Source organism: Eretmochelys imbricata, chromosome 2 (genome assembly GCF_965152235.1).
Source record: "Eretmochelys imbricata isolate rEreImb1 chromosome 2, rEreImb1.hap1, whole genome shotgun sequence".
NCBI classification, from domain to species: Eukaryota; Metazoa; Chordata; order Testudines; family Cheloniidae; genus Eretmochelys; species Eretmochelys imbricata.
Window position 1 is genome coordinate 233,579,662 of NC_135573.1, and position 14,005 is coordinate 233,593,666.

At 44.0% G+C, this 14,005-nt stretch overlaps 1 protein-coding gene across 1 annotated transcript in view; it reads right to left on the bottom strand.

Annotated features, from left to right (window-relative positions):
• The window catches only part of C2H10orf67 (chromosome 2 C10orf67 homolog), a 126,090-nt gene that overhangs the window by 14,019 nt on the left and 98,066 nt on the right, over positions 1-14,005 (bottom strand). Inside the window, exons 13-14 of the mRNA XM_077808212.1 lie at positions 8,862-8,945; positions 1,997-2,096 (exon numbers count right to left, since the gene is read on the bottom strand). Coding sequence (XP_077664338.1) covers positions 1,997-2,096; positions 8,862-8,945 — 184 coding nt within the window. The remainder of the gene's footprint in view (positions 1-1,996; positions 2,097-8,861; positions 8,946-14,005) is intronic.

Genomic DNA, 14,005 nt, shown 5'->3' on the forward strand with positions numbered 1-14,005 from the left:
CCTTTTGGGATAACCACCTTTGATCTTAAAACTTCAGGATGGTGAATCTACTTTTCCCAAGAGGAATAAAAACAGAACTGATTCAAGGAGTCAGCTCCTGATCGGAGACCTCTAAATGTAGCAGATCCAAGTAATCGTGAATGTGGCATTTATTTATTTATTTTGGAGTCTGGGACTTTTACCCTCTCTTTTTGTGGAAAGACTTATAGATAGCGACACTGAAAATTGTGCCCATGTAGATCAGAAGCCATGAAGAAAGAAGTTAGCTATGTGATTGTTTAGTTCCTAGACTCAACAAACAGCAGTGTCTGAGTGGAAGTGTCAGGGCTCTGGTTGGCCTGCCATCAGAGTACACTAGTATAGTTGTCTCTGTCAGTGGCTGCCAATACTACTATCATTTTGGTAAATAACATGGGAGCAAAGGTCAAACAGCAAGGTAGATTAAAGGTCCTAATGACAGGATTAGAAACCTATGACAACAATGGGCAAATACATATGGGTATTTTGCAGGTCCTCTGAAGCAATAAAGTTCCCAGAGCTAACTGCCAACGTTACTGACATGGAGGACTCCATTTTGAAATGCTACTTCTATATTCCTGACTTGACAAGCTTCACTTCCAAAACCTGATGTAGGTTTTGCTTGAACTTGTGCGAATAAGAGAAAGAACTGGAGGAGAGTTATGGAAGTGGGATAAACAGCAGAACAATGCCAAATGTAAAAGTTTTAACAGATTTTGCTACTTGTCAATCTAACCAAAGAGACAGAGAATACTTAAATAGCATTCAAGCATCCAGAGTGATGTATCTATACTTACAAAAGGCAGGAATGGTAGCTAGTTTCAACGTTAGTACTATTAGTGGAAAGTATGCATACTAAAGCCTTGATCCAGCAAAATGCTTAAAGCATGTGCTTAACTTTAAGCATGTGGATAATTCATTGAAGTCCAAGAACCACTCACATGCTTAAAGTTAAGCATGTACTTAAGTGCTTTGTTGGATCAGAGCCCGTGAGATCTGATTGACAAACTGCATACCAGACAAAATGAATGCTTAATGCTCCAAACTTTTATAAGAGAAGTAGTTAATTGTATTTTGCTTCTTGCCAAACTGCTGCATTGCATTTAAAATATATTTGTAGCACAGTCCATACTCACCAGTATGGCACCTCCTGCTGGTCGTCTTGGGAATTAGCTCTTGTCCAGCCCAGAGCACCCTCTGCAGGCCCCCGGCTCACCTGCCGCAGGCCCCCATGTCCCTCCCGGACCCCGGTGCCCCTTTTACATCAGAGTGCTGCTGGGGCAGAACCCCCACATGCTGGGTCTCGCCTCCCAGTGGAGCCCCCAACCCTCTAAACCCACCTTGCCTCAGTGGCTACTGCCAGTCATCATCTAGCCTCTGCTCACTGGGGCAGACTGCAGTCTGTAATGACCACTCATCATTGGAAAGGGGTTAGGACCTGCTGTCTTTGCCTATTCCCAGGCTGTATTTCTGAAGCCCCAGTACCTCTGTAGGCCTTCAACAAGGCTTGCAGCCTGGGGTTTTACCAGGCTGGAGTGCCTCAGCTCCTCTTGCCCTTCCCCAGCACTGTTCTACTTCAGGTATCTTGCTCCCAAGCAGCTAGCCCTTCCCTCTCCAGGGCTAGAGAGAGATGCCTCCAGCCCTCTTATAAGGGCCAGCTGGGCCCTGATTGAGCTGGCCACACCTGTGGCTGCTTCCCCAATCAGCCTAGCTTGGCTGCTTTTAACTCCTTTTGGGTCCCCAGGGATGTTTTAACCCCTTCAGGGCCAGAGCAGGGTGACCACCCTGCTACAATATTATTTCCTGTTTCATAACAAACAATAATAATTTAATTGAAGTTCTTATAAAGCCCTACTTAGTTTTTATGTAAACATTCTCAGGGCAGCGTGAACGGAATTGAAGGAACAGGATTCCTATCAGTCTGTTTTCCCATAAAATTATGAAGTATATTATTTTTCCTAAAAAATGTCATACTTACCATCTTCATACAAAGAGCATATTTCTGTTCCGGTTGGAATTTTTACAATATTAAGATCTGTTTCTTCCATCTCTGCAGTAGACTGGGAAGATATCTGGGGCTAGTATGGAACATTTTTTCATTTAGACTGATTAAAAGTTATTGGTTGATTAAATAACAAGAAACTTGTTAAGTTACATTTAAGGTTATTGTGTGAAATTCAAGCAAAGACATAAAAGCATCTGTAAAACCATCAAATACTATAAAAAGTGGAAATCGGAAGTCACATAAACAATTCTGACACCAGCCAGGTCTCACAGTTTCTTTGTATTTCCTTGTTTGTGTAGATCAACCTGCTGTGTCTTGTTTTATACTTAGATTGTAATCTATTTTGTGTAGAGACCATCTTTTTGTTCTGTGTATGTACAGCACCTAGCACACTGGGGGTCTTGGTCTATGACTACAGTTTCTAGGCTCTATAATAACTACAACATGTTGCAAACAAATACTGAAATATTCTCAATGAGCAGCATTTAAATAACCATAACTCTGTCCTAGTTTTTGTGTTACCATTTTTTGGCCTGATTCAACTTCCACGGAAATAGTGTTAATACTTCTTTTGATTTTTTTAGAAGGGGAATGGTCTCTTACAGACCTTTTTAACATTTGTGACAGGGTCAGGCCAGATGGTTACAAGAGAGTGCTGGAAGGCAGGTATATTAGCCCCAGGATAAGCAGGGAGGAACCCTGCTCAGGCAAGGTATGGACAGCAAGCCCAGGAGCATGGGGGAATTCTGAGGTTGAGAGGAATACCCCGGCCCACTGCTATGTGGAAGCACAGAACCCTCCAAGGCAGAGAAGGAGCTCTGTCACAACTGGTGTCAGTGGTGGGATTGTGTGACTGTGCAGCAGACTAAGCCAAAAAAAGAGAAAAAGGGGATTTTCTTGTCCTCACCACAATGGACAATGTGGTGAGGGCACTAGTACAGGCCACAGTGACCCAGCAGGAGGTCACCTAATCCCAGACGACAGCCCAGCAGGAATCGATGGGGTTGCAGCACAAGACCAACCAATTGTTGACGAATCAGGCTGCCCAGGACTGAGCCCTCCAGTGAGAGTTGATGGACCAGCTGAAAGCCCTGACCACCATAGCCCATGGGCCCAACGGGATGCGAGCCCGCAAGGCCACCACTTACCTACCAAAGATGACTGCGGAAGACTATGTGGAAGCGTACCTCCTTACCTTTGAAAGGACTGCATTGTGTAAGGCCTGGCCCAAGGACCAGGCTGACATCCTCACCTCCTTTTCGTGTGGGGAGGCCCAGAAGGCTTACCATGATATGCCTGTAAAAGTGGCGTCTGACTACCCCCAATTGAAAGCGGAGATCCTGGCCCATTCGGGGGTGATGGCAGCGGTGCAGGCCCAGAGGTATTACAAGTGGAGGTACCAACAGACCAAGCCTCCAAGGTCCCAACTATTTGACCTCACCCACCTTGCACGGAAGTGGCTGCAACCCAAGGCCAATAGTCCCGAGAAGATTCTGGTCATAGACCAGTACATGAGGGGACTGCCATCAGACCTTCATGCAAGGGTGGGCCAGAATGACCCCTCCTCCTATGATGAGGTGGTTGCACTAGTGGAGAGATGGATAATGGCCAGGGTACTTTCACGACCACCTGGGGAAGATTCATTCTGAATCAAACGATCGCCCCGATCCCAGGAATTCGGACGACCCAGCACCTGGGAAGGTCTAGGTGGGAGAAGAGGGGAGCAGAGGATCAGCCAAGGGCCATGAAGGGATGGAGTGACCTGGGCAAAGAGGACTGTGGGGCCAGTCCCCCTAGCCCAAAGGACAGGGGGTGACTAGGGCCATGTATAGATGTTATGCATGCAGAGAGTTGGGGCACATAGCAGCCCGGTGTCCCAAAGCTGAGGAGCCCATGCAGTGTAACCTGGGGAACTGGGAAGACCAGCTAATCCACACATCGGCCTTGTATATTTATGTGGCATTACCGCAATCTTTGTGGGGATTGCGGTAATGCCACATAAATATACAAGGCCGATGAAACTGAATGGGGTAGAGACCATGGCGCTTGTGGACTCCGGGAGCGCTAACCTCCTCATCTCAGGGAAGCTAGTGAAATGCAGTCAGCTGATGCAGGCCAAATGTACAGGGGTAACATGTGTCCATGGGGCGGTTAGTTATTACCCCACCATCCCGGTAAAGATTGAGATCCAGGGGAACATTACCGGGGTTCCCATACCTTAAACTCCCATACTCTGTACTCACGGAGAGATTTCCCAGGGTTTGGAAGCTTGCTCCCACCAGAGGGGTTGGAGGAAGGAGAGCATCCTGAAGTTAATGAGTCATCCACAGCAGAATGCCACCCCCTGATTTTCTCTGACATATCTCAGGATCTGTTCCCCATTCCCAGGAGGGTCAGGAATTCCAAACAGGGAGGAAGGGAGGGCAGCTAAGGCATTGGGAACCTGGATTCTGATCCAGGGCCAGAAGGCTGCACTCATAGGCATGCAGACATGGGCAGCGGATATGGAGTCCGCTCCAGCGGGAAAGGGACCCGAGGCTGGTCCCAACCATGATGCCACCAAGATGACAGAGGGGGCAGAGCCAGGCCCCCTGGAGCTCAGGCAGGTTAGTTTTGATAGAGAGAATTTTGGGCTTGACTAGGCAGAAGACTTAAGATATGATATCATCAGGAAGGAGGTGGCTAAGATAGATGGGATATCCATAGACAAAAAGGCCCGGGGACCAGGACCCTACTTCATGATCAAGAAGGATCTCCTGTGCCGAGTCATACAGATGCAAGGGCAGGAAGTACATCAGCTCCTGGTGCCATGAAACCATCTGAGGGTGGTGTTAATCCTTGCCCAAAGTCACCTTTTTGGAGGGCACCTAGGGGCAGAGAAGACCCTGACACGATTCCTACGAAGGTTCTTCTGGACAGGAATACACGAAGAAGTCCAGCGGTATTGCGCTTCTTGCCCTGAGTGTCAGCAACACAGTCCCCGCCCCCACTTGAGGGCACCTTTAGTGCCTCTGCCAATCATAGAGGTCCTGTTTGAGCGGAAAGCCATGGACTTGGTGGGCCCCCGAAGAAGACGACCTGAGGCCACCAGCATGTGCTTGTCATCCTGGATTATGCCACCCAGTACCCGAAAGCCATTCCCCATGGAACACGGCCTCCAAGTCGATAGCAAAGGAGCTAGTGAAGATCTTTGCCCTTGTAGGGGTACCAAAGGAGATACTGGCCGACCAAGGGACCCCTTTCATGTCAAAATTGATGAAGGACCTATGTGCTCTACTCCATGTCTACTACCTGCACACTGATGGTCTCGTGGTAAGGTTCAACATGACCCTCAAGGCCATGATAAGGAAGGTGGTAAGTCAGGATGAAAAAGATTGGGACACACTATTGCCTTATCTCATGTTTGCCATCCAGGAAGTTCCTCAGGCTTCCACTGGGTTTTCCCCCTTCGAGCTATTATAGGGACGCCACCCCTGTGGCGTATTAGATGTAGTCAGGGAGATCTGGGAGGAAGAACCCAACGCGGCAAGAAACATAACTGAGCATGTGCTACAAATGAGAGACCGGATAGCCTGAGTCACCCCCATCATATGGGAGCACTTGGAGAAAGCACAGGAGGCCCAATGAGACCACTACAACCTCCAAGCAAAGGTTTGACGGTTCCAACCTGGAGACTGGGTGAAGGTATTGGTACCCACGGCAGAGAGTAAGCTTTTGGCCCAGTGGCAAGGGCCCTACCAAGTGGTCAGACCTGTGGGAGAGGTGAACTACAAGGTGTGACAGCTGGGATGCCTAAAACAAGAGTAGGTCTACCATGTCAACCTCCTGAAGTCTTGGCATGCCCGAGAGACATGTGTAGTCACCCAAGACACCTGGCCCCAGGAAAGCAGCCACCCCGAGCAGGTGAGGATATCCCCAGAGTTGACGCCAGATCAAAAGACCGAGGCATCCAAGATGGTCAACTGGAACCAGGATGCGTTCTCAATGAGACCAGGCTGGATGACCAAGGCATATCACCACATCCTCACAAACCCCGGGGAAAAGGTGACGATACGGGTCCTAGTGGCCAAAAGGGAGGATGTCAAGGCCAAAGTGAAGAGAATGTTGGAATTAGGAGTCATCGAGGAATCTCACAGTCAGTGGTCCAGCCTGATCATGCTGGTACCCAAACTCGATGGCACCACAAGGTTCTGCAATGACTTTTGCCAGCTGAAAGAGGTATCCCAGTTTGATGCATACCTTATACCCTGCATAGACGTGTTAGTTGACCGATTGGGCAACGTCAGGTTCCTGACCACCCTGGATTTGACAAAGGGGTATTGGCAGATTCCTCTAGCCCAGGGATCAGCAACCTTTGGCACGTGGCCTGTAGCGTCCACAGGTTCGGCCGATTGCAGCTCCCACTGGCTGCGGTTCGCCGTTCCAGGCCAATGGGGGCTGCGGGAAGTGGCGCGGGCCAAGAATTACCTGGACTACGTGATTATCCATGCCTCAGACTAGGAGACCCACCTGGAAAAGGTAGAAGCGGTGCTGAATACCCTAAGGCGTGCTGGCCTCACAGCCAATCCTGCCCATTGTGCCATAGGGCTAGTGGAGGCTAAATACCTAGGATACATTGTAGGGAGAGGCATGGTAAAGCCCCAACTAAATAAGCTGGAAGCAATCCAAAATTGGCCCCAGCCAAACCAGAAAAAACAAATCTGAGCATTCCTGACGTAGTAGTGGGGTACTACCGGTGATTTATCCCCCACTTTGCCATGAAGGCAAGTTCCCTGAAGGACCTGACAAGGCCCGGGGACCTGACATGGTGAGATGGACCGATGTGGCAGAGGGGGCATTCACAGACCTGCGGACAGCCCACTGCAGCAACTCTGTACTCATAGCCCCAGACTTTAGTAAAGAATTCATTTTACAGATAGAGGCATACAAAGTGGGGTTGTGGGCTGTCCTGTCACAGATGGTCAGAGAAGACAAACACCCAATCCTTTACCTTAGCAGAAAACTCCTTCTGAGGGGACAGAAATATGCAGCAGTAGAGATGGAGTGCCTCACCATTAAGTGGGCCATGGAAACTCTACAATATTACCTGCTAGGCCGGCGATTTGTCCTCATGACCGACCATGCCCCCCTCCAGTGGATGCAACAGAACAAAAAGAAGATGGTTCTTGTCCCTCCAACACACAGCCGGAAGCCGCCATGGCGATGCGGATGGCTTGTCCTGGGTATACTGTCTAGCGACCCAAGTTGCCCAACCCCATGGTGCTGAGCAGGGGGGAGGGATATGTGACAGGGTCAGGCCAGATGGCTACAGGAGAGTGCTGGAAGGCAGGTATATTAGCCCCTGGATAAGCAGATCCCTTTTCCCTTGGTAACTGAACAGAGGTTGCTCTAGGTTAATTAGGACACCTGGGGCCAATCAAGGGCCTGCCAGAACCTGTTAAAAGCCTCCCCTCCAGCCAGATAGGGGTGTGTGATAGGAGTTGTGGGAGGAAAGCTTGCTACTAGAGAACTGGGTGATGCAGATGCTGACAAACACCAGGGGGGAAAACTCCACAGGTACAGAGGCGAAGGGCAAGGGAAACCCTACCCAATAGGGTGAACAGCCCTTCTGGGCCGTGGAGGTCTGAGGGAAGAGACTGAACTAGGTGCCTGGTTTGTTGCCACCATGCCCGGAGGGGCTACCAGAGACTAAGAGGCTCCCCTCTGCCTCCCCTGTCAGGGAGGAACCCTGCTCAGGCAAGGCATGGACAACAAGCTTAGGGGTGTGGGAAAATTCTGAGGTAGAGAGGAATACCCTGGCCCACCGCTAAGTGGAAGCGCAGAACCCACTGAGGCAGAGAAGGAGCTCTGTCACACATTATAAATAAAAAATTGAGTATTTTGTGTATATTCTTCTATAGTAACAAGTGTGGTGGCTTACTATCACATGAACAGGTTTTTTTTAAAGGTAATAGGGAAAGTTTTATTATCTGGTTTAAGGATTATGTTTCGTCTATTCAGTACCTTACTCTCTAATTACAGTTGTCTAATTAGGGGTATAGTGAACTATTTTTCTCAGTAAAAAAAGACTGCTATTTGACATACCTATATACTAAGTCATTGAATACCTAGTAAGTCATTTAATACCTATTTGCTATTTGAGATACAGTACCTATACACTGTTGTTTAAATTTTCATATACAGTTTTGAGAGAGCTACATGATAAAGGGATAAGGTTCATTAAGAGTTTGTTGCTGTTGCTAATGTCTTGTTAAAAGGGTAGAGCTAAGGTTGTTTAGATGCCTGCCATTGAGAATCATTCTTTTAAAATTTTTGGTCTGTATTAACTGAATGTTAAGATGGAAGACTAGAACTGTTTTTGTAACCTTATTATGTCTTTTCTTGAATTACGCATAGCAATCTTAACAGTAAATTATTTGTTATTCAATTTTCTAATTTTAAAAAAGGACATACAAATTTTATTGTTAAATGTTATTCAATTTAGTGTTGGCCTTAGATATTCTATAGATCTTCTATCATAAATTATTATTCAATATAGACCGTTTGTCTAAGTTCTGAAAAAGTAAAAGTTAATGTAAATTACAACATTCACAACTACATGTTAAAATGTACACATGTATAGTGAATTTTCTGATATATGCAATAAACAATTGTCAGATATAAGTGGTCAAAAGAATCACTAGAATTTTTTTCATTGTGAAAATCACAGATTTTTTGCTGACTCCTTGCTATGTAAAAATTTTACTTTTCAAAATTGTCAGAAAATTCTACTATACACTTGTAGTATTCACAAAAAAATTTTAAACAGTTACATTTAATGAAAAAAGAAGTTACATACCAATGGTGAAAAAGGTAAATATAAAGCACCCCTTCGTTCATTTATTTGGCTTGCACCAGTTTCAATATAGAGAGGAACAGCAAGCTGTAAAACAACAAAAACATGTTAAGCATATTTCAAGAAAACATAACTTAAGACCATGTATGCTCACAAACAACGAAGCTTCAATAATAAAATACTGAAATAGCATGCAATGTTTTGTTCATCTGACTAAATGGGGAGGTTGCATACAGTAATGACACACAAAAGCCAGTTCAAATATTGCTAAAGTAAAAAAACAGCTCTTTTACATGTAGAATCGAATATGTTCACAGCTGGACTTTGTATGTGAGCTTATGCAATAAACAATATGTATCAGTACAAAAACACAATATATGTGCAAACTATTATAATTGAATTTTTAATTGCATCAATGTCAAGAAGTTGAACATTTGGTTTGCACTAGGGCTGTTGATTAATCACAGTTAGCTCATGCGATTAACTAAAAAAATTAATTGCGATTAAAAAAATTCATCATGATTAATCACACTGTTAAACAATAGAATCTCAGTTGAAATTTATTAAATATTTTTGGATGTTTTTCTACATTTTAAAATATATTGACTTCAATTACAACACAGAATACAAAGTGTACAGTGCTCATTTTATATTATATTTATTACAAATATTTGCACTGTAAAAACGACAAAAGAAATAGTATTTTTCAATTCACCTCATGTAAGTATTGTAGTGCAATCTCTTTGTCGTGAAAGTGCAATTTACAAATGTAGATTATTTTGTTGTTACGTAACTGCACTCAAAAACAAAATGTAAAACTTTAGAGCCTACGAGCACAGCTGCCAACTTTTGTGTGTTAAATAAGCACCCTGACTTTCACAATAAGCCAGAAATCAAGCTAATCCCATTTTAAAAGAAGGCCAAAACAAGCCAATCCCTAAGAACCCCAACACTCTATGAGACTAGATCCCCCTGGCATGCAGTCTGGGACTGTGGTGGGCCCGCTGTGCACCCCGACTCTCTCCCCCACTTGCCCCTGCTTCCCGGGAACCGATCCAAAAAAAAAAATTTAAAAAAAAAGCAGCAACAAGCTACAAGCCAAAAAGCAACTCACAAGCCAATTAAGCCAAAAACAAGCCCATTTTCTGTGGGTTCCCCCCCCATCAGTTTGGCATGTCTGCCTACAAGTCCACTCAGTCCTACTTCTTGTTCAGCCAACTGCCAAGACAAACAAGTTTGTTTACATTTATGGGAGAAATTACTGCCTGCTTTTTATTTACAATGTCACCTGAAAGTGAGAACAGATGTTCACTTGGGATTTTTGTACCCAGCATTGCAAGGTATTTACGTGCCAGATATGCTAAACATTTGTATGCCCCTTCATTCTTCAGCCACCATTCCAGAGGACATATTTCCATGCTGATGATGCTCATTAAAAAAATAATGCATTAATTAAATTTGTGACTGAACTCCTTGGGGGGAGGATTGTATGTCTCCTGTTCTGTTTTACTCACATTCTGCCATATATTTCACATTATAGCAGTCTCAGATGATGATCCAGGACATGTTGTTCATTTTAAGAACACTTTCACTTCAGGTCTGACAAAATGCAAAGAAGGTACCAATATGAGATTTCTAAAGATAGAACCAGCACTCTACCCAAGGTATAAGAATTTGAAGTGCCTTCCAAAATCTGAGAGGGACAAGGAATGGAGCTTGCTTTCAGATGTCTTAAAAGAGCAACATTCCGATGTGGAAACTACATCACCTGAGCCACCAAAAAAGAAAATTAATCTTCTGCTGGTGGCATCTGACTCAGATGATGAAAATGAACATGCATTGGTCAGCACTGTTTTGGATCGTTATCGAGCAGAACCCATCATCATCATGGACACATCCTCTGGAATGGTGGTTGAAGGATGAAGGGACATAAGAATCTTTAGCACATCTGGCACATAAATATCTTGCAATACTGGTGCCATGCGAATGCTTGTTCTCACTTTCAGTTGACATAAACAAGAAGCAGGCAACATTATCTCCTGAAAATGTAAACAGATTTGTTTGTAATTGGCTGAACATGAAGTAGGACTGAGTGGCTTTAAAGTTTTACACTGTTTTATTTTTGAATGAAGTTTTTTGGTATATAATTCTACATTTGTAAATTCAACTTTCATGATAAAGAGATTGCACTACAGTACTTGTAATGGGGGAATTGAAAAATACGATTTATTTAGTTTTTTACAGTGCAAATATTTGTATTAAAAATAAATCTAATGAACATTTCGTATTCTGTGTTGTAACTGAAATCAATATATTTGAAAATGTAGAAAAAAAATCAAAAAAATATTTAAATAGATGATATTCTATTATTGTTTAACAGTGTGATTAATTGAGATTAATTTTTTTAATCGCTTGACAGCCCTAGTTTTCACAGCAACTGTAACTCATCTACTCTGCATGTTCGCATTAAGGTTCTTATTCAGCAAAGCACTTAATCTTCTAATTCCATCCCCACTCTGCAAAGCATTTTATAACTATCATGGAAAGTGGCTAGGGGTGGGGAGGAGACAGCCAACCTAATTGGTGGCAAGTTCTGGTGGCCAATGCAGGTACTCGCTCTTGTTAGGGGGCTTATTCCTTCACCTACTTACTTCCCTGGTCCTTCTCGCATGAACAGAGAGCAACAATACCTGAAGTCCAAAGGTGCAAACAATTCAATGTTTATTGGGTGAAATTCCAGCAAGCATGATTCCAGTTTCCTTCCTTAGTGTCCCCCTTCCCAGCTCTGACCCCACAGAGCCTTACACCTGTGTCCCTGTTCCCATTTCCCCCTTTAGCAAAACATGATTCCAATTTCCCCACCCTCATTCCCTGTTCCCATTTCCCCCACCCACACACCCACCCACTTCCTGATTGACTGCAGACTTATATAGTAAAACTTTAGTTCTGCTTAGCTATACCTTAACCAATCATTTTCCTAAAATTTAACTAACCAATCCTAACATGATTATTTAACCAATTATATCCCACCACCTTAATTAGTTTACACCCAGCAAAATTAATTATACAGCAGACAGAAACAATCACAGAACCAGACAGAGATTATACAGACAAACAATGGGGAAATGGGGACTACAGTGATAGAACAAACACAGAAATTGATAAGTGAGTTCTTGCCAGACAGGATGTTATCAAACTAAGTTTCCTTTTACATCTTCAAGGCACTTCCCTTTCTTTGGAGGCGATAGGCATTATCAGGACAGGATCGTATTCTTAACAGCCCAATAAAAATTATTTCACCTTATTTCAATGTGACTAGTTTGGAATGTGAGGATGTGACCGGTCACTTCCCAGCTTATGGCTGCCTCTGCTGCTTAGCCAAAGGCCTTAGCCTAAGAACAGGGCCTCAGACTGTCACAGTAAGAGAAGGACCTTACACTGGCAGACAGTGATTTTGATTCTTTCTTTTATACCTCTAACTAGCCAAGTGATAAGAATACACCTAAATTCTTAGCGTATAGGCCTTTACAGACAGGCCTGTATATCTATATCCTAACAGCTCTATAGGGGGTTTGGTTCCCTGATAAAACAGAATTGGAAGTGGACTTAGGAAAAGGCATCTCCTGAAGAAGCTGGGGAATGGGGTAGGAGCTTCCAACGTCTGATATAACAAGGAGACAACCCCCTTTACACAGCACCTTAGCCCTCATATGAGTTAAGGTCAGTGGGGTCCCAGCAATGGGGTGAGAATCAGGTGTGGAGGGGTGGGGTGGGGTGGTGGGGCTGATGGCAGTCTTCAAACAGGTGGAAATCATTAAGGAAAGAATGATGACTTCACTGTATGACCTATTTCCAGATAGTTCCCATATGAATTAAATAATTACAGTTGTGGCCTAATTATCCACATCCCTTGCATCTTGTCTTTCTCCCTGCATGTCCAGGACAATGCATGTATGCATTAAGGTTCTGATTCAGCAAAGCAATTAAGAATGTGAATAATTCCATCCCTATTCTGTAAAGCACTTAAGTACGTGTTTAGATTTAAGTGTGCGAGTAGTTCCACTAATGGAAATTCTCCCTTGCATGTACAGATATGTAACAGCTATATCATTGCCTGACTGACCTCAGCAGGGTTGATTTTACTATCTTTATGTTTGAACTATAATGTAGGGAAATATACAGACATTTTCTGACTTTATCCATTTCCTTTGAGTTGATAGTGACTATAGAAGTACTTCCCCATCCATTAGGATGGACAGCTGTAGTTAAAATGAGTCTGGCTCCAACAGAGGCATTCCTTGATGTATTCTTTGAATTTATTCACCAACTGAAGGATTTTCAAACTTATAGTGCCAAGTACTGTTGTCTGAGTGTTAAGACTTCTAGTTCTATTGGGAAAGTCCACTGGAGATGAGAGCTATGGCTGATTACAGATCTGACCAAGCTGAATGACCAGGTCATCAGACTCATCCCCTTTACATTGCCAGAGCAGCACAAATTGGACAGAGCATACACACAATTTTTTGTGAAGGAAATAAATGTTTTTCCCTTTGTATACGTTCAGTTGCCAAGCAATAAGTGAATTTTAAACAATAAACCTTCCATTTCTATTTTGCCAAGCACTTTCTCTTAGGTCCTTCTTTGAATAGTGTGCATGTGTGTGTCACATTCTTTAGGGCTACATTGTAAGAACACAGTCTGTCCCAAGTAAGGGACAGCACGTAGTTGCATTGCCTCAGGAGCAGATTAGGGAATAAATTGTGACTCAGAGTCACAATTCAATCCCTCATTCCAGAGAGGAAGCAATTTGTGCCAGGTCTTTCCCTGATGCAGATTATTATTTCCTCTTTGAGCCAGCTCAGCTCAGCTGGGTTGGCTAATGTTTTGGGGGAGGAGGGAGAGCAAGAGACAAAACTTGTCTAATTCCCCACTGCTATCCACCGACTCCCCACCTACATGTATGGGAGAGAAATTAGTGGCCCTTTGGAATCACAATGTGACCCACAATGGGAATAGCCCACACATGGGAATAACAGTCTTACAGACCCTTACTCCCCAATGGTGGGGTATAATAAACAAGCTGTGATCGTGCTTTCAGTCTCCAGATCAACTCTTGAGTATTTCATAATGATATTGCTTGTGGTACA